The 22,603-nt window shown below is 44.1% G+C and overlaps 1 protein-coding gene across 4 annotated transcripts in view; it reads left to right on the top strand.

Annotated features, from left to right (window-relative positions):
* CUNH1orf226 (chromosome unknown C1orf226 homolog) overlaps positions 1–22,603 on the top strand; it is a 295,496-nt gene that overhangs the window by 199,743 nt on the left and 73,150 nt on the right. For 2 of the 4 annotated variants that reach the window (XR_015048409.1, XM_021163356.3), the window contains exons 3-4: positions 296–388; positions 15,773–15,846. Coding sequence is in view for 3 of the 4 variants with exons in the window: in XM_021163356.3 (XP_021019015.2) it covers positions 296–388; positions 15,773–15,846 (167 nt within the window). In the remaining variant the exon portion in view is untranslated. The remainder of the gene's footprint in view (positions 1–295; positions 389–15,772; positions 15,847–22,603) is intronic. The other 2 variants (XM_085842790.1, XM_021163360.3) reach the window with 1 other exon arrangement.

The following is a 22,603-nucleotide window of genomic DNA, read 5'->3' as shown; positions in this document are numbered from 1 at the left end:
AGCAGGCTGTTATTTGTATCTCATTGGAGTGGCTTATGTCCTTCTTCTTAGGATCTTTTAGGTCTATCGATTTAGTCCTCCGTGATGACCAAGTCAGGGAACTGATGACTACACAGGTCCCTGTTCTAACTTCAGGGTTCCCCCTGGACGTTCCCTGCAGTTGTCCGTGTGCTCATACCTCCCCAAAGATGCTGGTTATGCCACAGACTGCACAGCTCCACAGCCCTTGTAGCCAGGTGAGAGGCAGGCTGTGGCTAGTCTAAGCTGAACCCGTTCTTCTCTTCTCTCTTTGCAGTATGAGTTTAAAGCCAAGAACATCAAGAAGAAGAAAGTAAGCATCATGGTCTCTGTGGACGGTGTCAAGGTGATTCTGAAGAAGAAGAAAAAGGTGAGTGGCTGAGCCTGAAGCTGGCAAACTAGGCATGAGATACCTTTTCCTTCTGGGACATTGTCTCCTGCTCTCTTCTTTGACTAGCAGTCATGTTGCTAAGCCACAGCTGGAGCAGAGGGAGGCAGAGGCCAGTGGCCTAGTGGGACTTGGGTCTCAATAACTCATAGCCTATGGGCCACTTCCCAATATCCTCATCTTCAAAGCCACTTCTCCATTTGAATACCTTTACCTTTAAGTGTGTGTGTGTGTGTGTGTGTGTGTGTGTGTGTGCAGATAGGATCTCACTTTGCAGCTTAGACTGGATTTGAACTTGCAGTTCTTCTGCTCCAGCCTCCTGAGCCCGAGAAAGCAGGCAGCTTGTTGCAGCTGGTCTCCCTGAGTCTCAATAGTGGGAAGTGCTTCCATGTTAAGTGGTATGTGTTTAGCATCCCTCAACTGAAATCCCAAATGCTTCGGAATTTGACAGTGTTGGTGTGTCATGTCAGTGCTCGAAAAGTTTCTGATGTTGGAGCATTTCAGAGTTCCGATTTTCAGACTGGCCAAGTCTATAAAAATAGTCTCAGTTTAGCATCCCCTCCCCTAACCTTCTGAACTCTTGGGACTTACTAGTGTCACATGTTTTGAATAGAGATCAACCTGCAGTTAGTAACAAGTGTCAAGCACATGAGCGGAGACAGCCACCTGGGATGACACTTAGCCCTGCTGCACTGCAGCCCCCATTTATGTGACCTGTAGAGTTCTTTCACAGTTGCTGCCACAGGGACATCCTGAGTGCCTCCTCTCTAACCCCACATATCTGCACATCGTGCATAGCTGGGGAGAGGGCTAGAGTGTCTACCTCTGGGGAACTCTTGAGTAAGAAAGTTGATGAAGCAAGTGGATGCCTACTAAGTCTCTAGGCTTGAAATTTTAAGTGCAATGATGCTCTCTTGAGTAAGATATGTTTTTGGAGTTGGAGAAACCAGCGCAGCCCATGTGCCTGGTTCAGGGAGACTGGTTTCTGTCTTTGTGCGTTAGATGGTTTCTCTCAGCCTTTGCCATGAGGGGAATTAGTGGCTCAGCACCCTCCACTGATAAAATCATTTGTGAATATTTCCCAGGTGACAGGGTGTGTTCACAGCCTTGGTCACAAACAGCCTTACATCAGCCACTGTGGCCATTTCCTTGGTTGGTGATTCCCTCACAGACTTTCCTCGACCTTTGCCAGGGGCTGAGTTATTTACTCTTTCAAGCCACAAAATCCAGGCTGAGAACATTGTGGAAGAAGGAGGTGGGAAGCTCATAGGAGGCTAAGAATGGAGAAGAGTGCTCCGAAATCTACAGGTTGTGATGTAGTTAAGGAAATCAGGAACACACTGCAACTGGAGCTGCCTGCACAGGATCTATACAAAGAAGCAACAGGACACGAGGGTAGAAAGAGACCAGCTAGGAAGAAAGAGGAATGGGAAGGAGACAAGAGAAGGTAATGGGGGTGGTTATGATCACAGTATGTGGTATATAGGTAAGAAATTGTCAAAAATAAAAAAGGAGAAAAAATACGTAATAAACATGTTCCTCTGACCTTAAAAAGTATCCAGACTTAGTTTTGAAATTATGACCCTCAGGATGCGACATCACATTGACCAACTTAAGGCGGTAGATGTATAAACTTCACTAATAGTTTCTTAATCTACTCTGAAATAGAATTGTCTCCTGGATCAGTGAGTATCCTGACAAGCACCCATTTCCTACCAATTGAAGACAAACCACATGAGAAGGCAAATTAGTATGGGCTTCTGGGTGGGCATCAAAGCAGACCAGTTCTGCCTATTTTACAGTAGGAATGTTGGCACCACCAAAAACCAAGGTTCATAATGTCCTTGTTGGGAGATATAGTCTGTCTTAGTTAGGGTTTTACTGCTGTGAACAGACACCATGACCAAGGCAAGTCTTATAAATGATAACATTTAATTGGGGCTGGCTTATAGGTTTAGTCCATTATCATCAAGGCAGGAGCATGGCAGCATCTAGGCAGGCCTGGTACAGGCACAGTTGAGAGTTCTACATCTCTATCTGAAGGCTGCTAGTGGGAGACTGACTTCCAGACAGCTAGGATGAGGATCTTAAAGCCTATACCCACAGTGACACACCTACTCCAACAAGGTCACACCTACTCCAAAAGGGCCACACCTTCTAATAGTGCGGAGCACCTGGGCCGAGCATCTGCAAACCATTACACAATCCCTTAAATCTATTTGACAGTTCTGACCAAGACTTCTGTTCATCTATGGCTAACACTCCCAAAATCTCGCCACTACCCTACTGTGCATATTACCTCTAGTTAGGCCCCTGGGAATGATTATGTCCCCATTGGATAACTTAGTGTACCCCTGCTATCATCCACAATGGAGTGACTTCAGGTCTTGTCCTTAAAGAATAATCTTATTTCCCATCTCACCCCACCCCCTTGTATCAAGTACCATGTGTGGTGCCAGCTCCATCATGTACTGAAAGATAGGTTAGATCCCACACTAACAAGGGCGGCAGGATGCCAGGTGTTACCTGGGAGAGAAGCCACCCCCTCTTTCCCTAAGTACATGAAAGCTACACTAGAGCATGTCCCTGAGGGAGTCCTGGGGACCTGTGACTCACTCCAAAACTGCATGCTTGGTAATCTCTAGGATTTGCCCTTCTGCCCCAGGAAGGAGGCTGTGTGGCAGGTCAGTCCTGGATCTGACTCTTCCCATGCCAGCTTGGGAAAGAGGAGCCTCCTATCTCGTTTCCTCCGCCCACGCCTGGTGTCCATTTCAGGCCCGGGCTGTGATGTGGATAATGCCTTTAATCACTGTGTGCATATCCTGCCGCCTCTGGCAGATGAATGCGCATTAGCATTCGCAGTAATCAGCCTTTTTGTCATCTGCTTCCCATGTGACCGTCCTGGTAGCCGAGAGTGCTGCCACGAAGCTCAGGCACACACACACACACACACACACACACACACACACACACACGTTCCTTCTCAGAGCTGAGAAGGATGTGACGGGCTCCCGTGTAAATGTTCAGTTTTCTACAAGGAAATGGAACAGTCCTTGAGTGCTGGGGTGGCCATCATAGTTGAGGCTTGACCCTCTTGCCAGCTCACCATAGGCAGAGCAGCAACACAGCTTATGTGCAGCCTAGCATTCCTGCCCGATACTCAGTAACAAGCTTGGAAGATGCTGAATTGGCTCCTCTCCTGAAAGAACATTTTGGTTTTCACTGGGTCAGTGTGACATGCTAGAAGGAGCCATTGGCAGAGACAAGAAGGCCTGGGTTCGGGTCCTGGTGCTACCCTTCCCAGCATATGTTCTGAGCAACTCATTTTGAGCCTTTAACAATGAAGTGAAGAGCTGGCCTAGGGGGGATTATTGTAAGTTTTTCGGTTCAGATCTCAGCCCGAGCCGTGGAGCCATGCTTTTTAAAGCTTGTATATAAATCCAGGTCACCTGAATGTACTCAAGCCTCTGACAACAGAATGGGCTGCAGAGAAAGCAGACAGACCTCAGCAGCTAAAGGTTGGCCGCACTGTTTCAGTCTTCTGGGGACACTCTGAGGTTACACAACTCCCAGAACTCCTGTTGGTCTTCAAATTATGTATAACTGATCAATGGCGAAGTTCTTCTTTTAAAGGGGCCCTACCTCTTAATGAGCTTTGAAGGGCAGGGCTGTCTTTGTGAGCTCAGCATTTTCCTGGATGGTTAGACATTTTGAGAATGTTTTCATTACCTGTGGCGTTTGGCTAGCTGGATGAATGAATGCTATTTGTGTGTGGTGGGGGGTCTTGAAATCCAGAAGAATTTAGCAGTGGGATATAGTGATGTCTTAAGGTATTTCTTTAGGTCACCACGCCATTCTCCTTTTCTGTCAATATGTCAGTTTAAGGCTGAGCAGGGACTGGAGAGATTACTGGGTTTGGTCCCCAGAACCAGTGTAAAGAAGCTGAACATGGAGTCTCGAGAGGACTCAGTGGACAAAGAGCTTGCTGTCTAAGTGTAAAGCCCAGAGTTCAAGATCCCCAACACCTGGGTAAAATCCAGGCTGGCATGTTGGCTTCTGTAACCCCAACACTTAGGAACACTTAGGCAGGGGTCCTGGCTAGCTAGACAGGAGTCAGTGATCTATAGCTTCAGTGAAAGACTATCTCAGTAAATGGAGTACAACAGCAGACGTCAACTTTGGACTTTTACGTGTACACATATGCAGATGGACACATGTTCACCCAAGCACATGTAAAACATGTACATGTGCCACATGAACACACCCAGTGATGGATACAGGTGCATCCCTGGGGCTTGCCAACACCCAACCTAATCTCCTTGTATAGCTCCAGGCCAGGGATGGACCCTGTCTCAACATCCTGAGGAATAACACACCTAGGACTGACATGTGCAAGCATTTTACACACACACACAGAGAGAGACAGAGAGAGAGACAGAGAGAGAGACAGAGACAGAGAGACAGAGACAGAGAGACAGAGACAGAGAGACAGAGACAGAGAGACAGAGAGAGAGAGAGAGAGAGAGAGAGAGAGAGAGAGAGAGAGCAATCAAAGTAGGATTTTAGCTGGATTTGTCTAGGAGACTCAGATCTTCGTACACTCCCCACTAGCTTGGGAAGTAGCGAGCTATGATGCAGCCATCTCACTGCTGGGTAAGAACCATCGTTTTGGTTTTGTTACCAAGCATCTAGGAATGCTCTCCTCCTGAACCGATGCCAGCAGATAATGAATCTTAAGTTGAATTAGTATCATAAGCTCAGTTGCTAAGATAATTGGCTTTGCTTTGATGTCCTCCAATCAGAACATCATTTTCAATGTTCAAGGAGGCCCAAGTAATTATCTTTTTCATGTATCTAATCATGGTTACTTGTTATAATCCCTGAATCACACTACAGCACTGTGTGCTAAGGAGTAGAATGCTAAGATTAACCTTGATCGTCGTCTAAGAGATTTTTCTGTTAAACAGCTAGGTTCCATGTGATTTCTTCAGTAAACCACTAACTGTGCTGGGATCCGCTAAGGTGACAGATTGTCATTGAAGGCAGGTGGCTTTAACATGCTAATGAACAATACTTACCATAGATCCACCATGTTCTGGGAACTATGGGACAGATGCACAGAGGAATTATGGGTATGCATATGTGGTTTGTGGCTTTGTTTTGGTTTTGCCCTTTCCACTTTCCAAAGTAGATGAGATAGCATGTTAGAGAAGACATGGTCCTTCTCATTAGAGACACACACACAAGTGGGGAAAGAGGGGCGCAGGGTGGGTGGAGAGTGTGTGTGTTTATGTATGTGTGTGTGTGTGTGTGTGTTGTATGTGTATGTTTTGTAGGTATGTACCCATGTGCATGGAGGACAGAGGTCAGTGTTAAGTATCTTCTATCATTCTCTACCTTATTTTTGAGATATAGTTTCTCACTGATATTAGAACTCATAGATTCCATTTGGCTGGTCCCCTGCCTCTACCTCCCCAACACTAATGTTCTAGGCATGTGCTTTCCCAACACTAATGTTCTAGGCATGTGCTTTCCCAACACTAATGTTCTAGGCATGTACTTTCAGTGTCTTTTATATGGGTTCTGGGAATCCCAATTCAGGTCTTTAATGCTCACATACCAGACACTTTCCTGACTGAGCCATCTCTACAACCTTAAAGTAACTATTTCTTTTTTAAAAAATATTGCATCTGTGTATGTGTGTGTGTTATCAGTAGATTGGTCTGTCTATCTGTCTATCTGTCTGTCTATCATCTATCTATCTATTTATCTATCTATCATCTGTCTAGGAATCCAGACTCAGGCCCTTATGCTTCCACAGCATATTTGACTTTAGCCACAAATTAAATGTTTCTTAAAAACCTTTTTATCAAATTTGTGTGTGTACACATGCACACACACATGAAAGGGGGGGGGTGGTTGGTAACAAATGCCTTTAACATTAAACTGTCTTGCCAGCCCCAAATTATCTACTTCTACTGGCACTACGTTTACATGTAAGATCCATGTACAGCTCTTAGAACATTGCATTAGTGTTGTTTTGTTGTAACATGGATGCTAGAGAGGGGCCAGCACCTCATTCATATTAAGCATGTATTCTTACCACTGAACTATTCTTCCTTCCATCCCCACATCAGAATAATTTATCTCTCTCTCTCCAGCTGTGTGTGAGCTTCTCGTGGGAAGAGACCATGTCTTCTCTAGTGTGTTATTTTATCTGCTTTGGAAGGTAGAAAGAGAGGGAACAAAGTGACAGCAGTAATTATCCACAAAGATGATAATGGGACCTGCAGCTAATCATAGCATCCACTGGCGTTGAGCACCTACGCTGTTCTAGTGGTGTCTGATGGACTCATACTTCTTAGATCCTCACATACTCTGTGAAGACCATTCTGATGCTCTCTTGCCCCACCCCCATTTATTGTTGTTCCAGACCTGAGGATTGAACTCAGGACCTTACACATGTCAGGCAAGCATTCGACCACTAACCTACATCCTCTGCCAAATCCAGTCTTTAACTTGTATCACAAGGCCAGCACCTCACAAGGCAATTATCTTTTTGTCCAAGTGGTAGCGTTACTATGGGAACAAAGAGCTTTCTGATCTAACAGGGTAAGAAAAGGAGGCTCTCACAGTTACAGAACCACATTTTAGAAGGACTTCACCAATGAACTGCTTCATGAGCTCCCCAAGTTGATTAGATGTGGCAAGAGAGGATGAAAGCTAGGGCACCAGGTAGTTAGTGCCAGGACAAGAGTGTGAATCCACAGACCAAGGTTGGTGTAGACGGGTGCCTTCCCATTAGATTGTTTAGACAGGTGTCTTCCCAGTGCATTGGGTAGAAGATGGTTGTCTTGCCGTTGCATTGTGTACGACTTTATTTTCTGCTAGATTAACAATAACCACATAAGCGATCTCATGCACTATGGGAATTCATTAGCACTTCAGTTTTGAAATGCAGTATCCTATAGCCATAGACTGAGCATAGTGTGGGAGACAGCTTTATTTTCAGTCTAATAACTGTTTGCCTAGAAGCATGAAGAATATGTCAAGAGGAGTTTATATAGCCTATGTTTATGTCACCTTGCTGGGCCTTTTATTTTTATTTTAAAATAAGTCTCCATTGATGTCCAGCGAATAATACCAAACTTCAGGCTTCAGCATGTGCTTATCTGAGATCTCTAATAGGGATAACAAGTTTTTTCAATAAATACTCCTCCTCTGCTTTCGGGTTCAGGAGAGGACTTCCAAGATGCCATGTTCATTTCTGACCTTCAGAAGGAGGGAGGGCCATGCTGCTAGTTACTCTTGACTCTGTTTTCTCTTGTCCCATTTTTCTAAGCAGTCCTACCTCTGAAGCAGATCTCACAAAATAGTTCCTGGTACGGGCTTTTGCAAAGACAAATGCTGGGGCTTTCCACACATGGTTTGACATGAATTCAGTACATGAAGGAATGAAGGATCTGTATCATGGGACGGGCGCACTTACCCCAGTCAGTCCTCAAACAGAACCCATTCTTATTTCTTCATCATAAGCAACAAAGAGAATAGGGTTTAGAAGCAGAAGATAAGATGGACTATTTCCCTTAGAGAGAAATCATTTGCCCCCCAGAGCCTCCCCATTTACCTTTAAAGTAGGAGGCTAATTTTAATATGTAAATGGAAGTGTTATACAGAAGTTGCCTATTTAAATAGATCAATGGGCAAGGTCTAGAGATGTAGGTTAGTTGGTAGAGTATTTGCCTGGCATGCACAAAGCCTTGGATTTGATCTCTTGCACCACACAAACCAGTTGCAGTCCTGCTGACCTATCATCTTAATATTTTAGAGACAGAAGAAGGAGGATTAGAAGTTTAAGGTCATCCTTAGCTCTGTATAAGTTCAAGGCTATCCTTGGCTACAAGAGATACTGTCTCAAAACAAAGCAAGAAAAGCCAGGAGGAGGTGGTGACTGGAAAGATGGATCAGCAGGTAGGAACGCTGTTGCTCTTGCAGAGGACCCAGGTTCTATTCCAGGGCCTATTTAATGGCTCATAACCATCTACAACTCCAGTTCCAGGGGATCTGATCCCCTCTTCTGGCTTCCATGGTCACTAGACATGTACATGGTACATATACATACATAATACATACATACATGTAGGCAAAACATTCATACATATAAAATAAAGAACTCTGTTGTTTTATTTTTTTTTAAAAAAAAGGCACAATGAATTTTCCTCTCATAGCAACTAGGAAACATTGGAGAAACAGGTAAAGGTGAGTTCCCTCTTTGTCCTTTCTGATCTGCCCTGTTAGTCTGAAAAGAAGCAAGTGTCAGGCAAAGGCCTAGAGGGTCCAATGGGATGGCACCTGGGAAAAGGCAGGTGACTGCCAGATTGTGGGGTTAGATGTTTAGAGAGGTGGTTAGGCTAATAACCTTGGGCTTGGCTCAGTGCCCTGGGAGGCAAGCAGGGGACAAGGAATCAAAGGCAGGAGTCATACACTCAGGACTGCAGAATGGGGCGTGGCCAGACGCTAGGTATTTGCATGGAGTCAGGTACCAGCTCCACACTCTTGTCTGGCCTTCATTGGAAGAGCTAGTGAGAGGAGAAAGTTATCTTTGGGGACTTTGCTAATCCCTGCCCTTCTGCTCTTAGTGCTTGCACTCTCGAAGGTGCCATATGACATATGTCTGCAGGGAAAGGGGGGAAGGGGAGGAGGCCAAAGGCAGCCCTGTCCCTTGTTCCTCCTATGCTATGAAGGATACCCAGTTCCCAGAGGGCACCCAGAGGGATGCAGCTGCAGGCTTAAAGTCCTGTGCCCCCTCCTCTATGTCTTCATTTCCTGTGTGTCTCCAAGACCATAGCTGGGCCAGGATGGAGAGTAGCAAAACTAAAAATGTCCTCACAGCTACCAAGAACTAAAGCCCTTTCAAGCATTTATGTAAGGAGGACGAGAAGGAGGAGGAGGAGGCTGGCTTTAGCTACAACTTGGAAGTTATGTGGGCTTGCTGAAGATGGTGGAACCAGTTTGGCTAAAGTAACTGTTAAGTTACACTTCTCTTGCCTAAATTTGAAACTAACCTTAATTTGTAATGGTGATGGTGATGATATTTTTTCCATGAAAAGAATATTTCCATTTGGAAAAGTAAGAAGGAAGTGGCCTGTTCATATTGTTGTCTATTTGTCTTTAAAACACTTGCAAAGTAGAGGAGAGTTCATAGAAATGGGAACAAAACACCCATGGAAGGAGTTACAGAGACAAAATTTGGAGCTGTGACGAAAGGATGGACCATCTAGTGATTGCCGTATCCAGGGATCCATCCCATAATCAGCTTCCAAACGCTGACACCATTGCATACACAAGCAAGATTTTGCTGTAAGGACCCAGATATAGCTGTCTCTTGTGAGACTATGCCGGGGTCTAGCAAACACAGAAGTGGATGCTCACAGTCAGCTATTGGATAGATCACAGGGCCCCCAGTGGAGGAGCTAGAGAAAGTACCCAAGGAGCTAAAGGGGTCTGCAACCCTATAGGTGGAACAACAATATGAACTAACTAGTACCCCGAAGCTCTTGTCTCTAGCTGCATATGTATCAAAAGATGGCCTAGTCAGCCATCACTGGAAAGAGAGGCCCTTTGGACTTGCAAACTTTATATGCCCCAGTACAGGGGAACGCCAGGGCCAAAAAGGGGAGTGGGTGGGTAGGGGATTGGGGGTGGGTGGGTAGGGGGGACTTTTGGGATAGCATTGGAAATGTAAACTAGGAAAATACCTAATTTAAAAAAAAAAAAAGAATTTGAGGCACAGGTAGGTGGGGTCATTTAAAATTAAAAGCTTATTTGAAATTCAAAAAAAAAAAAAAAGAGTTCATTTCAGACCAAAGAGACTCTAATACTTCTTCAGTTAAGCTGGGTGGTGACATGCTGCAGGAGTCTCTGGGTTTAATCCCTGTGCTGCCCCCAGGGGAAGCCATTCCCAGCACTGCATGGTTTCTCCATTGTCCCAGGCAGTGGGACCAGCATTGTTCTAAGAACCGGGAAGACTCAGTACTGTCCTGCTGACCAGGCTGTTAACCAGGAGCCACATCTTACCTTGGTGAATCCATGCTTTGGAATGTTATTTGGAAGAGGTGGATAGGAAAAGCCCTAAATGGAGGTGGAGGAGGGGTGCAGAGCCCTCCATTATGATGCTCTGAGAGTAGCATTACTGGCACATGGAAGATACTGGGTTTAAGACAAAACAACAACCAAAAACAAAATCAAAAGAACTCTTGTGTTTGCCTAAGGTTCTTGGATAAGCAAAACCCTGGGGAGGCTCTCCCAACCCCTTTGAGTTACCTTGATCCGTTCTTGCCCTCTTCATGAATTTATTGGATTCGCCCAAGGCTCACTGCAAAGTTTTTTAATGAACAGGAGAGGATTTTAATGGGAATTTTCAGAAAAGGAAACTAATTAGGTGGAGTTATTGTTAAAGGTTGCCTTCCTTCTATGGCTATGCTCTGCAGATGTGGGGATGGCTCCTAAAATTAATTTCTGATTCCTCTGGTCTCTGCCAGTGTTGCTTCATCCCCATGAAATTCATACAAGATGCCTGGAGCCTGGCCTTGCCACCACCCTGTCCAAGAATGCCAAAAAAGGGAAAGAGTTGCTCTGCACTGCTTTTCTTCTCTCTCTTTCTTTTAATGGCGGGATTAGTTTCGTTCTTTAGAGTTGCAAAGAGTCCTCCCAGGGTCATCTTTGACATTGGGGGAGCATTTTTGGGCAGGGAAGAAATCCGGTGCCTGACTTCTCTCTCAGGACCATAGACACTTTGAGTAGAAATGTATGCTGCAGGTCACAGAAACCATCTGCCATTGCTGGGGCTCAGAACCTGGAAACCAGAAATTACATGGTGTGGGCAGAGGTCTCTTTATGCTCCATCTATCCCAGACTCGATGCTTAAGAAGCTGACAACCCAGATATGCCACAGGAGCACAAGCAAGCCTGTTCGCTACCCAAAGGAGAAGGGAAAGCTCAGCTTGGCGAGGCAGAACAATTAGGCGTAACTATCCTTCCAGGCAAATGCTTAGAAAATAAAACTGTTCTTCAAAGCCCCACCCAACAAAGCCAACCTGGCTGAGTAGAGCTCTGACTTCCCCACTGCTGGGCTAGAATCAGTTACCGTAAGAATGCCATCAGAAACTTGAAAATATCATCCTGAGTGAGGTAACCCAGACATAAAAGAACACACACACAAACACACACACACACACACACACGGTATGCACTACTGGTAAGTGATAGTAACCCAAAATCTCAGAATACCCAAGATACAATTCACAGACCATATGAATCTCAAGAAGAAGGAAGACCAAAGTGTGGATGCTTAATACTTCTTAGAAGGGGGAACAAAATACTCACAGGAGGAAATATGGAGACAAAGTGTGGAGCAGATATTGAAGGAAAGGACATCCAGAGACTGCCCCACTTGGGGATGTATCCCATATACAGCCACTAAACCTGGATGCTATTGTGGATGCCAGGAAGTGCTTGCTCATGGAAGCTTGATATGGCTGTCTCCTGAGAGGCTCTGCCAAAGCCTGACAAATACAGAGGTGGATGCTTGCAGCCAACCATTGGACTGAGTGTGGGGTCCCCGATGGGGAAGTTGGAGAAGGGACTGAATGAGCTGAGGGGATTTGCAGCCCCATGGGGGGGGGAGCACCAGTATCAACTGGCCAGACGCCCCCAGAGCTCCCAGAGACTGGACTACCAACCAAAGAGTACACATGGAGAGATCCATGCTCTGGCCACATATGTGGCAGAGGATGGCCTTGTTGGACATCAGTGGAAGGAGCAGTGGGCGTTCGATGCCCCAGTATAGGGGACTGCCAGGGTGGGAAGGTAGGAGTGGGTGGATGGGAGGGGGCACCTTCATAGGGGGAGGGGTAGGGGATAGGGGGGTTTCCAGAAGGGAGACCTGGAGAGGGTATAACATTTGTAATGTAAATAAAGTATCCAATAAAAGAAAAAAAAAAAAGAATACCATTAGAGAAGGCTGAGAGCCAGGATTTCCATCCTTGCCAATGGTAATGAGTGTCTCATCCCCTACCTTATTCCATGTGTGATGTCAGTGATAGCCTGGACTCCCACCATTGCCCAGGAGTAGTGAGAGTGAGTAGACAGCAATAGTGGAGGGAGGATACTTACAATCAGGCACAGAGCACGCTTGCCCCCGGGAGCTGGATGGGATGCTAGAATTGCACAGACGCAGGACGTGCCCTTGGGTGTCTGCAGAGGCCAGTGGGCAAACCACCCTTAGCAGCATGGTGTCTTCCTCTTTCCCCTTTTGGGGCATTGCAGTGGGATGATATTAAAACAAAGTTCTCAATGAATCTCAAGTCTTATAATAGTTTAAAGATTCTGGGTTTTCACTGAAAGTCATTTGCCATAGAAGGAATAAGAAAAATCTCAGTTAAAAAAATAAACTTTATTATAAAAAGCTTCCCAATTAAAAAAAAAATCTACACTGAAATTAACCAGACCCAAGGGCTATACAACTCAATAAGCTTCTCTATAGTTAGAATAGTTGTTCTGAAGACATGAAGAGGACAGAAACATCTCACTTTGAGCAGAAGAGCAAAAGGTAATCAGTGGATGTTAACACCAGGATGCCAGATATGTTAAAGTTACCTGACAAAGACTTTTAAGGAGACAGTCATAAAAGCACTTTAATGAGCAATCACAAGTACGCTTGTTTTTAATTTTCATTCTGAGTTTATGCCTTACTAAATTGCCCTGGCTGGTCTATAACTCCTGGGGTCAATAATCCTCCTGCCTCAGTTTTCTTTCATGCTTGGAATTTTAGACATATGTCCCCATGTCTGGCTTCTATCTTTGAACAGATAAAAAAAATAGACAGTAAAAAACATAAGAACTTAGTATCCAAATAGAAATATTAGAACCAAAAAAATTTGACAGTTAAATAAAGCTCGACAGAAGGGTTCAGAGGCAAATAGTAGGTGCTTTATAAATATTGCTGATTGAGTTGAAAGGGCAGTCAGAGTCTATTGTGACTTTAGATGTGGCTTAATGTTCCTGACATAAGAAATTCACCACCTCTAAATCAAATCACATTTTAAACATATTATATGTTGCTCTTTAAATAGTGCTTATAGTGTTGTGTGTTGAAAACAGGCATCTAGGTATTTGGACTTTTACCTTGAAAATATCTGTGTTTTTCAGCTGGAAACCAGCTCTAATGTGTGTCAGTAGGATTAGGAGGCAACTAATGAATGGGGGGAACTTGATGGGCTCATGGTGCCATGACTAGAACACAGAAAGGAATGTTTTCTACCATTCTGATCCGATCACAGGTTACTTCAAAGAAGCAGGAATAAGTGTCGTGTGCATAAAATAATCTCAACTATAGTAGCAAAAAGTTTGGAAAATGAGTCCAAAACCAGCTGTTTGCAAACCTGGGACTTAGCAGTTCTAAACCTGCTGTGTTTTGAAAGGGTTCTTAAAAAATTAGTCTCCCCATTGTGCTGTTACACACAGACCATTCGGAATGTTGGAGGGTAGTGAGTAGCCATTATGAAAGTGAATCTTTAAATAGTAGCTACAGTTCTAACCGAAAATCTGTTGCCTATAAAACTGTTTAAGCTGATAAATACTGAGTGCTTATGGAGCCTAAATCTCTCTCCAGTATTAGATTGATGTTGTGTCTTCCAGGATTAAGAGGCTGTATGTCAACAACTGAGACTGTGTATAGGAGATCAAGCTGGCCATTCCCAGCATGGATGGGGTAGAGACTCGTGAAGTTCCATCCTTAGCTGAGGAACTGTTGGCACTGATGGCCGTGGGAAAGGGGGAGTCAGTTTCGTGCTCCCATAAATGACCTGATACCTACACAGTCCAGGCAGCATTACACGACCTCGGTGGATATAAGTAAAAGAACGCATGATGTTGGGAGCAAAAAGCAGTAGGTAGGGGAGGAAGTAAAAGGGAGGAAAGGGGGTAGATTTGATCAAAACACATTGCATGCATGCATGAAGTTCTCAAACAAGAATTTAAAGGAAAAAAGTATGAGTGGAGTGTGTGTGTGTGTGTGTGTGTCTGTCTGTCTGTCTGTATGTGTGTCTGTGTGTGTGTGTCTGTCTGTATGTGTGTGTATGTCTATTTGTATGTCTCTGTCTCTGTGTGTCTGTATCTGTGTGTGTGTCCGTGTCCGTGTGTGTCTGTCTGTATGTGTGTCTGTATGTGTGTGTGTGTCTGTATCTGTGTGTGTTTGTGTGTATGTGTCTGTGTGTTTGTGTGTGTGTGTGTGTGTCTGTCTGTCTGTATGTGTGTGTGTATGTGTGTGTGTGTATGTGTGTCTGTGTGTCTGTAACTGTGTGTGTCTGTGTGTGTGTGTCTGTGTGTGTGTGTGTGTGTGTGTGTGTGTATGTGTGTGTGTCTGGTAAAGCTGCTTGCCTCTTCTGATGTTTCTTTCTGGGCCTCAACATGGCCTTCTGGTAACCTCCTGGAGAGCTTCCACCCACCCTGTGCCTCCTATTTAAAACTCTGCCTTGCTAAAAGACCTTGCTCGTTAATGAAGTGTCCCCCACCCACCCACCACCACTTTCCCAAGTCTTTTTGTTCACAGATGAGTCTGGTGTCCTGGACAACACTATAATCTGTGAAAAAGACCAGGAAATGTGGAACAGGGCTCTCTGTGCCTGTGGGGAGTCAGGCCCGAGGGAAGGTGACCATTGGTTGCTGACCTGATTTCTCTCCTCACTTTGGGGTGCTCTCCCTTCTTCAGGCCCTTTCAGGTCTGAGCTTGCTCACCCCCATGCTTACCCTCATCTAGAGCTTGTGACTCTTGTCATGGAAAGTGGATCACAGCCAGAATGAATATCCTTTTATGAGTCACGCAAAGGCACTAGTTAAATTTACCTGACATACAAGATACATCCCCATGCCCTTCCAGAGGAGCCGGGGACTACATTTCACTTTCATTCAACAGCATCCTCCACATACCGTGAAGTTTTATCCTTGCCCTCTTCTCTCTTTCATTTCTCTTCCTCAGCACCTCTGGGTTGATATATGGCCTCTTTTTTTTTCCTGTCTTTTTAATTTCTCTAAGGAAATTTAGAGTCTGCCTTTGCTCCCATGAGGCCTTCTGGGCTCCTGCCCATCCTCTTGTGCCTAGAGAGACACTTTCTTAAAGTGCTTGGAGAGAACTGATCAGAGCAAACACATGACATTTTCCACTTGTCCTTTTGAAGCAATCAGCTCTGAGACTCTAAGAGGGAAAAAGCCAGGAGCGAAATGCATGTGTTTGCATATGCATTAGTAGCACACCGAGTGAGTGCCCTGGTTCTGTCCTGAGGACAAGCCTAACTTATTCATGTACAGCTTCTTTTATTGCAGAAAAAGGAGTGGACGTGGGATGAGAGCAAGATGCTGGTGATGCAGGACCCTATCTACAGGTAAGAGCCCTGCCCATCTCTCAGGAGGATGCTGTCTCCTGGAGCCATCTCTTATGAACCGGTGGGTGCAGATCAAGTTAAATAAAGGACTGATGCCTTTCCCCTCTGAGACCTGATACTTCTATAGATGTAAATATCTTTAAGATGAAAAGTTTTGCTTGCCATGAATTGCCCTGGGGAAGGTTTGAAGGATTTCTCCGTGGTATTTAATTCAAATGGCCACATTGGAATTGGAGGCCTTTTCAATTTGTGCTGATTTTTGCGCTACTTGAAATTCCATAATTGCATAGATATTGATCGAGAGAAGCAAGCTAACTGAGTTATCTCTTTCTCCATACTTCCAATTCCCCAGTCGCCGTCTCTTCCACTTTTCTTCCTCTTTAGAATTTGATCATAGTGAAGAAGTTTTGATCATGTGAAAAAGCAAAATGTCCCAAATGAAACTACCAGTACCCCACGTATCCTGAATGCTCATGGTCCTTGAAAATTCATCTGAGGAGATATTAACCCTCAAGCTGATAGCCCTGGGTGTGGGTCTGGGGTGTCTGGGGTAATTAGGTCATGATGATAGATGTTTGGGATTGGTGCTTTGATAAGAGAGGCTCCAGAGAGCTCGAAGCTTGCTCCTATCACCATACAAGGACAGGGCTCTTGGGTGCCATGTCTAAACCAGTCTTAGACACTGAGACTGCCAGTCCCTTGGTATTAGACTAGCCAGCCTCTGCAACTGTGTGAAATAAAATATTAATGTTGCAAGCCATCCAGTTTACGGGTGTGTTATCATAGAAAAGTGAGCTGGCACGCACCCAGAGGTCGCTTTCCCAGTTAGATTGGTACGACTCGCCCAGATGTCGGATGCCTGTCACCCATACGTTTTCACTAGAGAGGTAAAAACCATAACACTAACACCCAAAAGCCAGAGCTTTCCCGGGAACCATGGCGTGCCCTTGACCTGTGGCCCTCATCCTTCTGTCCTGCATTCTGCAGGTCCAGCTCCTTCCTTCTTCCTGTTTTCTCCACTGGGAAAGTAGTCAGCTGGAGGAGAGTTTGGAGACCCAGGGTTAGATTTTTGCCTTTGCCCACCCTCACATTATTGCCATGCATCTGGTGATGGAGTGGATACGGGTTCTTGAAATAGTTGTTTCAGTATGTTTTTGCAACTTGTTTTTTGCTCATGGAGTAATCAATTCATTTATCACCGTCGCTATTAGACTGTAAGATTCTTTAAGGGAAGAACTATTCCCTGTTCACCTTTGCATATATGGTGTCAAGCCTGTGCCTGGCCCATAAGAGGCACTTAATAAATGTGCAGTAGGTGGGTAGATGAATGCATTAAATTTCTCTATGAAAATTAACATAAGTTATGGTAATTCACTATAGGGAACAATTACTCTCTACTTGATTGATAAGAAAAAGCTTTAAGAAGTAGATTGCAGCAGAGCTGGGATTAGAAGATATAAATAGACAGACTACTGCAGTGTGCATTTTATAAAAAACAACAGCAGTATTTTATATGAGTGTGTGTCCCACGTGGGTATTGGTTACCATAGAGTTCAGAAGCGGGCATCCGATCACCTGAACCTAGATTAACACTGTGTGATATGGATGCTGCAAATTTGGGTTCCCTGGAAGAACACCAAGTACTTTTAACCCTGAGTCATCTCTTCAGCCCCCAGGAGGAGAGTTTTCTTTGTTTGTTTTGTGTGTTTTTGATTGGTTTGGGGGGGAGTTGTTTCATATTGTTTAGTTTCTGCACCGTATAGTATACATAAGATGACTTTTGCACATGCTTTTCATGATTTTTTTTTAATGAGACAGGGTCTCACTATCTAGCTCTGAATATCCTGAAACTCAGTATGTAGACCAGGCTAGCTGTAAACTCAGAGAGTTCCACCTGCCTCTACCCCCCAGGTACTTAGATTAAAGGCATGCACAACCATGCCTGGCTTGTTCATGAATTTAAATTTTGCCCATTCGTGATTGGAAGGACTTTCCCATTTAATACACTCCAGTCAAGGTGTTTACTTTTAAACAGTTTTATTGAGGTAGATGGGCATTTAAAAATGAGAACATCTTTAAAGTGAATAACTTGGTGAGTTTTGATAAAGATATTCATAAAACCATCACCTTAGGCAATTCAGTAGACACTGTTGTCACCCCTAAGGTGACTTGCACCTTTCTCTGTTCCTCTCTCATCTCACTCCATCATCCTCTAACTGCCACACTCCACTATTGAATTTAGTTTTTTCACATTTATGACAGATAAATGTCCGAGGCCAGCCTGATCCATAGAGCAGGTTCTAGGACAGCCAGGGCTACACAGAGAAACCCTGTCTCAAAAAACAAAAACAAAGAACAAAAAACAAATAAAAACGTTGTTTTCAATTGTGGTTTTAAATTTTAACTTTAATTTATTTAGTTGTAGGCCAGGCTGTCCTCAAACTTGCAATCCTCCTGCCTTGAACTACTAACTACTGTAGTTATAGGCAGGCACCACTATGTCTTATTAAAGCTTCAATTTTTGATGGAAGTCAAATTTACAAAAAAAAAAAAAAATCTTTGCCCAACTCGAAGGCTTTCTGTTTTCCTTTGGAGATGTTCTAATGTTAGGTTTTATATGTTTTATGGTCATGTGGATCACTAGTGTGGTTTCATGTGAGGGAGGAACCAAAGCCCGCCCCCTCCATTTTCCTCTTTTCTGTGCTATTTATATTGCCACTTGTGCATATCAGGTTGTCCTGGCCCCATTTGTAAGAGATTATTCTTTTTCCACTGAACTGGATATGTATATGTGTGATATATATACATATATATATGTATATATATGTATATATATCCCCTTATACACATTATTTTTAAAAGTGTTAGAATTTGATAGGCTATTCTAGATGCCATATTTACTCCCATAATGTGGCATTTTATGGTTCTTAAAAATTATATCATGTTATCGTGTATTTATATAACTAACTAGCTGTGTCAGGCCTTAGCTTGTGGTGGTTCCTAGACTTTTAAGAATATTTACAGTAATTGCTTTGAATTCTATTTTTCATGTTCTGTAGTGTTATTTTTCTTAGCCCAAATACAGAAGTGAAGATACCATGTCTACATATCAATGGTAACTGCAATTCATTTGAGTCTGCCTGGTTTTTGAATTTTTGAGACTCAAGATTCAGTGAGAGCCCTCAGATGAGTATGGGAGTATGTGGTAAGGGCTTTGCCGTGGAATTTAGACTTGCAGAGTTGGGTGGGAGTTGCAAATAGAAGGTCCAGAAGGGGTCAGAGCAAATCTTTCATCAACCTTGCCTTCCGTGGGTCATGAGTCAGCATATCCAGGGACAGCTACGAGCCTGAGCTAGCGTCTGCTGGATTTCAACTGCAGAGGGGCCGAGTGCAGGGTCTGTGGGAGGCTGGCTGCTGGCTCTGCCTGGCGATGTAGTCAAGCTTCTGATATCGTACCTGGACCCACTGCTGTTCAGCAGATTCGACAGTTGTGCAGGAGAGCTGGATACAGAGTATACAAAAGTGAGGACAGTCGCCAAAAACCAACTCAAGAAAACCATGATGCCGTCCTCCTGTCTCTAACCATTGATCTCCAGAGGATGACGGCTGCTGTTTCACTTCCTCTCACCAAATTTCCCACCAGTTTCCCTTATGGACAACCCGGAGAGGGGGCTTCTCAGGGAAGACAATCCTGGGACACAAATGGCTGGCTTGGCTGAGGTCAGTCACTACAAATGTATGCAGCAGACCCTAACAGACTCTCCTTCCTGGCTTCCTGCGAGAGCTGCTTAGTGAGAGCAATTACTTCCAAGCCCCACATGAAGCTGTGGAATGAGGAAGAGATAGGCCTGAAAAGGGAAGCATGCGAGGGCTGCAGTTGTTATTGTGGTTGTTGTTGTTGTTGTTGTTGTTGTTGTTGTTGTTGTTGTTTTGTTTTTAACTCCTTCCTAACTTTGGATTTCACTGCCATCATGAAGATGCTTACTCGTCCTGTCTTTCTGTGACATATGTCCTAGGATTAAAAATAAATCAGGTCAGTAGTGTGCTCCCGTAGCTCATGTGGAAGCCATTGCCTTTGAATTTTAGTGTGACTGCCTGGGAGTCATCTCCTGACCTCAGGAATTAACATGTTTGACTGCATCAGTCCCTGTGGTATTGACTCCCAGCTACTAGACACTGAACTACGAACACCTCCCTCCATTTTTTTAAATGCTAGACAAACTAAATTATGACTGAAAGCCTCCAAGAAGCAAATTGCAATAGTTCTCCACTTCTTTAAGTGACCAAACCAGGTAGATTTGTCCCCAGATGGTTTTCAGACATTTCTCAGAAATGGCATTAATATCCAAACAGTGGCTGTAGTAATTTGGAGTCAGGGCAAATGCATCTCCAGAGTTGACCGCAGTTTAAGGATACAATCCATCATGGCAAAGAAATTACAACAGCAGGAGTCCACGGCAGCTGGTTGTACCACAAGCACAGTCAAAAGCCAGAGAGCGCTGAATACATTGGCTAACCTGAATTTCTTTTCATGCAGTATGTAGGGTTCTCTGAGCCAGGAAATAGTGTTACCTACAGTAGCCAACTCTTCCCACCTCAAGTAACCTAGTCAAGATGACCCTCCACTGGCGTGATTATGGGTTCATCTCTCAGATAGTTTTGGGGAGGCAGAGGCAGACAGATCTCTGAGTTTGAGGCCAGTATGATCTACAGAGTGAGTTTCAGGACAGCCAAGGCTACACAGAGAAACTGTGTCCCAAAACAAACAAACAAACAAAATGAACAATTGACATTAACCATCCTAGGGCCCCAACCCTTCCTGAAGATTTGTATGTAGATAACGGTTGATTAGAAACTCTCACTCATGTACCTGTAACAACCCTAAAGAAGGTCTCTGGTTCACAAAAGTCAACAAATAAATGGCATGTAAATAGAAGAATGGGGTTAGTAAAGAAGGAGAAGGGGGAGGAGGAGGAGATTGGGGGAGGGGAAGGAGGAGCAGGAAGAGGAAGGGATTGGGGGAGGAGGAGGGAAGTGGGGGAGGAGGAGGGGCTTGAGGAGGAGAGGACCAAGAAAGAATATGGGGATGTATGTGAATATAATCACAATACATCTCATCTGTGTATTTAAATGTCATAATTTAATAAAACTCACTATTATGTATAACTAATAAATGTTATATTTTAATTGTATTAGTCAAGGTTCTAGGAACAGAACTGAAGTCCCCAAAACAAAACAGGCAGTTTCCATTGTTGTTGGTTACCCACTAGAACTATTTGATAAGACCCTATTACTGAAGATACTGGCTTATTCTTCATGGCTCGTTCAGCCTGCCTTCCTATAGCACTGAGGACCACCAGCCCAAGGCCTGCACTGCCCATACTAAGCTAGACCCTCCCACATCAATCATCAATAAAGAAAATGCAACAAAGTGTTGTTCACAGGCTAGTCTTTTGGATATATTTTCTCAAGTGAGGTCTCCTCTTCCAACATGACTATAGCTGGTATTGAGTTGACAATCAATTTGGCAAATCTAGATTCATAAGAGAAGTCTTATCTGAGGATTTGTCTGTGGGTATGTCAGTGGGGCATGGTTTTGATTATAATGCCTGTGTGAAGAACCAGCCCACTGTGGGCAGCATCATGCTCTAGGCTTGGGGTGTTGATCTCTATAAGAGTAGAAAACGATAGATGAATAGCAAATAGTCAGCATGGGTGTATTTGTCTCCCAGCTCTTGGCTGTGGTTGTGATCTGACCAGTTGATTCAAACTTTTGTCACTGTGGCTTCTTAAAGTAATGGGTGTCATTTGGAGTTATAAGTCAAATACAGCCCTTCTGACCTCAGTTGCTCTTGGTCACAGTGTTTTATTGCAGGAACAGACAAGAAACTAGAGCACCTATAAAGACACATACCTTTCTGTACAATGGAAGTCAGAAAACATTGAATTCTTGTTATGAATATGTTAAGTGCCTGTCAAGTGCTAAAGCTTAGCAAGAACTCCTTAAAACATTTTAATTATGAAAAATCAATCTAGGTAACTTTTGAAGAGGGACTGAGAAATTTGAGGAGAGCATCCATCCTGGAACAGGGATGAGGAGTTTGGATCAAGGAGAGTGGAGATGGAAGAAAAGATGTGAGCGTATCTTGGTGGGTGGTAGGAAGAGCTGCTTCAGTGAAGGGTGTAGATAGAACCTTTCAGTCATTTGGCAGAGGCAAAAAGAATCGTGACGTGAAGAATTGGAACTTAATGATAAGGTGAAGCAGAAATCTATTTTAAGGAGAAGAAACGGAACCATCCTCACCAAAGGGAGGAGGAACGGTTCCTAGGGGATGGAGATTGGCAGTCTGTAAAGTATGCAAAACTTTGGAGTGTTACTATTTTAGGCGTGTAATTACACACAACTCTGAACTGAGATATATAGGTGGGATCATGTCATTATGAGAGACGGTAGAAGCGCTAATCATTAGTCATCCTGATGTTTTATGAAGCCAAAGAAAAACACTTTCAGTACCCTTAAAACTCTCAGAAATGTATACTGTCCCTCTAGAATCAGAGTTGATTCTGCTCCATGGTATCCTGTCTTAGTTAGGGTTTTATTGCTCTGAAGAGACAGCATGACCGCAGCAAGTCTTATAAAGGCAAGCATTGAATTGGGGCTGGCTTACAGGTTCAGAGGTTTAGTCCATTATCATCATGGAGGGAAGCATGGCAATATGCAGGCAGACATTGTGCTGGAGTAGCTGAGAGCTCTACA

Source organism: Mus caroli, unplaced genomic scaffold (genome assembly GCF_978045245.1).
Source record: "Mus caroli unplaced genomic scaffold, Mus_caroli_1 scaffold_1, whole genome shotgun sequence".
NCBI lineage: Eukaryota > Metazoa > Chordata > Mammalia > Rodentia > Muridae > Mus > Mus caroli.
This window is presented reverse-complemented; position numbering and strand designations above follow the sequence as displayed.